The sequence below is a fragment of the Pelmatolapia mariae genome, linkage group LG3_W, assembly GCF_036321145.2.
Source record: "Pelmatolapia mariae isolate MD_Pm_ZW linkage group LG3_W, Pm_UMD_F_2, whole genome shotgun sequence".
Lineage (NCBI taxonomy): Eukaryota > Metazoa > Chordata > Actinopteri > Cichliformes > Cichlidae > Pelmatolapia > Pelmatolapia mariae.
The window spans coordinates 16964760-16967472 of record NC_086229.1 but is presented as its reverse complement, the minus strand read 5'-3'; the positions used below and the strand labels follow the sequence as shown (position 1 = coordinate 16967472).

The following is a 2713-nucleotide window of genomic DNA, read 5'->3' as shown; positions in this document are numbered from 1 at the left end:
AATTTACAAGTTTCACGTTGAGACTCCCGACATCTGGCGTGTGATAGAGATATGGAACCACACTATGAGCCCAACACAAAGGCTGACCGGTGGCTGTTTTATAACCCCAAATGGTACGATGTTTGTGGGGCGCGGCACTGTAAACTACAAGTATTTCATGTACACGCGACGAAGTGCTAAAGCGGATCAGTCCTGTTCACAAGTCAGTCGGTCTCTCGACGCTAATTCGGACGCTGATCCAGACGCTGATCCAATCGACGGTCCTGCCGCTGGGAGCGCGGCAAAGGAACCCGAGCACATGACACCGCAGACCACCACCCGCTGTACGTAGTACGCACATACGCCCCGCTACGATAACGGCATCGCCGCGGTTGTTGGGCAGGGTGTTAAGTAAAAAACAATATCCACTCTTGTCATCCTTAGCGTGCACAGACGACGACCACATTGAAATACCTAAATTGGACCCTCTGCAGCCCGTGGACACCACCAAGGTGCAGCTGTATGCCATATTAGCCAAACGTAAGCCCGCCGAATGCCACACGTGTGTATGTTTTGTGTAATATATAAACTACGTGTTAGTTACCATGGTATATGTTCACAGTTGACAGCATAGAAGCCACGATCAACAAAGTCAAGGTGTGCTGTTCCAACGCCAGCCGCAACGGAGGACTCGACGCCAAAGTGTTGCTCGTGCCACTGTTTGCGTGTCTCTATATGTGAACAACGATGCTGTTGGGGTCTGCTCAGTGTCAACATGTGGTATTATATGGACTCTGGTTGTATGCATAACAATCTTGAAAATAAAACAAACATGACTGCACAATGACAACGGGAGTGAGATGCTTTATTGAATGGAATGCACAAACATATACGCATACGTGTGCGCGTCCCCACATCGCAACATAAATGCACACTAGTCTGATTCACATGCTGTGCGCTGAATGCCAGCGTAACGTTTCACACGGTCAATATCAACATCGGTGATCGCGGCAGCGATCCGTTTCCATCTACCGTCATCTAGTAACATCCGCGCAGTGAGTCTGCGCTTCGGGTCGTACTGCAGCAATGCCAACGCGATTCTCTTCACGGGCAGACACCGCATTAGGGTGGGCATTACTCGAATGGGATTCCAGATGCTCTCGTCCTCGTGGTCGTTGCGACCGAGAGTTTCCTTGATGATTTTATACGTCGGAAAGATTTTACTGCGAAAGGTCATCGTCGCCTCCATGGCATCTACTATCAGCACGCCCAGGCTCCACATGTCGATAGCGCAGGTGTACTGTGCGATACCCTCCTTCTTTGTGTCAAATAATTCCGGGGCTCTGTAGGACTCCGTTACCAACCCAGAACTCATGTACTTCGCAGCATACCTAGAAAGGCCCATATCTGCCACCTTCACGGTTAGCGTGTCCGCTGTGAGCAACACATTAGCGGGTGTCAGATCTCTGTGTATCATGTTAAGCCCGTGCATGTGAGACAGAGCGTCGGCGATCTCCAGAGAGAAACGGCTGATAAACGTAATCGGCAACAGGCCCGAGTGATCGCGACCCTGGTAGATCACCTCAAACAGCATTAAAGGGAGGTAGGGCATGAGCGTTGATATCTTGCCATCGTGAAGGAAACAGTCCAGCGTCTCCACTATATTAGGATGGCCTCTCAAAGCCGATAGACAAGACAGTTCCCGGACGGTGGAGTCCATCATACTGCCGTTTTTGGCATTGCGGTGACACTTCAGCGCGTAGTGTCGATCGGTAACGCGACATTTAACGTGGTACACAACACCATATGTCCCTTTGCCTACCTGTGCAACAATCTCGTACTTGTCCATGGTCTTCAGGCGAGGCGCATGTAATGTCAATCCGCTACAGTGACAAATGAGCGATAGTGGTTGTACAACTGCAGAAGCACTTCGCAGGTGTTGATGTTGAACAGAGTCTTGGTGGTTTCGCACGTGCCGATGTCGGACGAGGTAATGGGCTGTGATTCAGTGACACGCTTACGGCGTGTCAACCAGTTCATTTCTCTGTGAAACACACTGTTCCATCGACGACTGTTGGAATTGGAATTGCGGCGGACTGCTGATCGTTTAGCTCTTCTTGTGGCTGTTGCGCGGCGAGCTAGAGTACTCGCCGATACAGGTTCCTGTGTCTGAGTCTCGGAAATCACAGCGGGCGACTGCGACTGTGGTTGCTCGAGTATCAGTGTGCCTGCTGGAGGATCACGTATAACAATAACATCAGAAGATCCGGGTTTGTTTTCAACGTGATATCTTCGAACCAGCAGCTCGGATCCCCCCGTCGCAGTCGAGCTGTGTATCGGAGCGATTGCGTTGTTCGCGTCGTCCGTTCTTTGGTCTTTCACACGTAGAACGGCAGCGTTTCCATTGGACACCACGGACTTGTAGAAGTCAATGGCGTCCCCGTCAGTTGTGCCTGCGTGGACTGGCTCGATAATCAGGTTGCCGCTTAATGATTTTCTAATGCGCCGCGAGCACTTCGCATCCTTTGCGTGTATGAACCCGCACGCGGTATCTTCCTGTAATAGTACAATGTACGATACGTAGTTGGATGTCTCCAGGTCGGTCACCAGACACCATAGATCCGTAGGCGTGTAGCCTGTTGCGGTAAACGTATACCGTGTCACCGTTCTGATATCGAATTCCTCTCCGTGTTGCTGTTCTAGCACACCACCACCCTGCTGCACAAGCAAGGAG

At 50.9% G+C, this 2713-nt stretch overlaps 1 protein-coding gene across 1 annotated transcript; it reads right to left on the bottom strand.

Moving 5' to 3' along the window:
• Positions 1–913: 913 nt before the first annotated feature.
• LOC134620964 (cyclin-dependent kinase 2-like) lies at positions 914–1828 on the bottom strand. Its single transcript, XM_063467342.1, has one exon. The coding sequence runs from the start codon at positions 1826–1828 to the stop codon at positions 914–916; it is 915 nt and encodes a 304-aa protein (XP_063323412.1).
• Positions 1829–2713: the final 885 nt, after the last annotated feature.

Excerpts from the sequence above, each read along its gene's own strand:
- LOC134620964 (XM_063467342.1), bottom strand. The coding sequence starts at position 1,828 with ATGGACAAGTACGAGATTGTTGCACAGGTAGGCAAAGGGACATATGGT.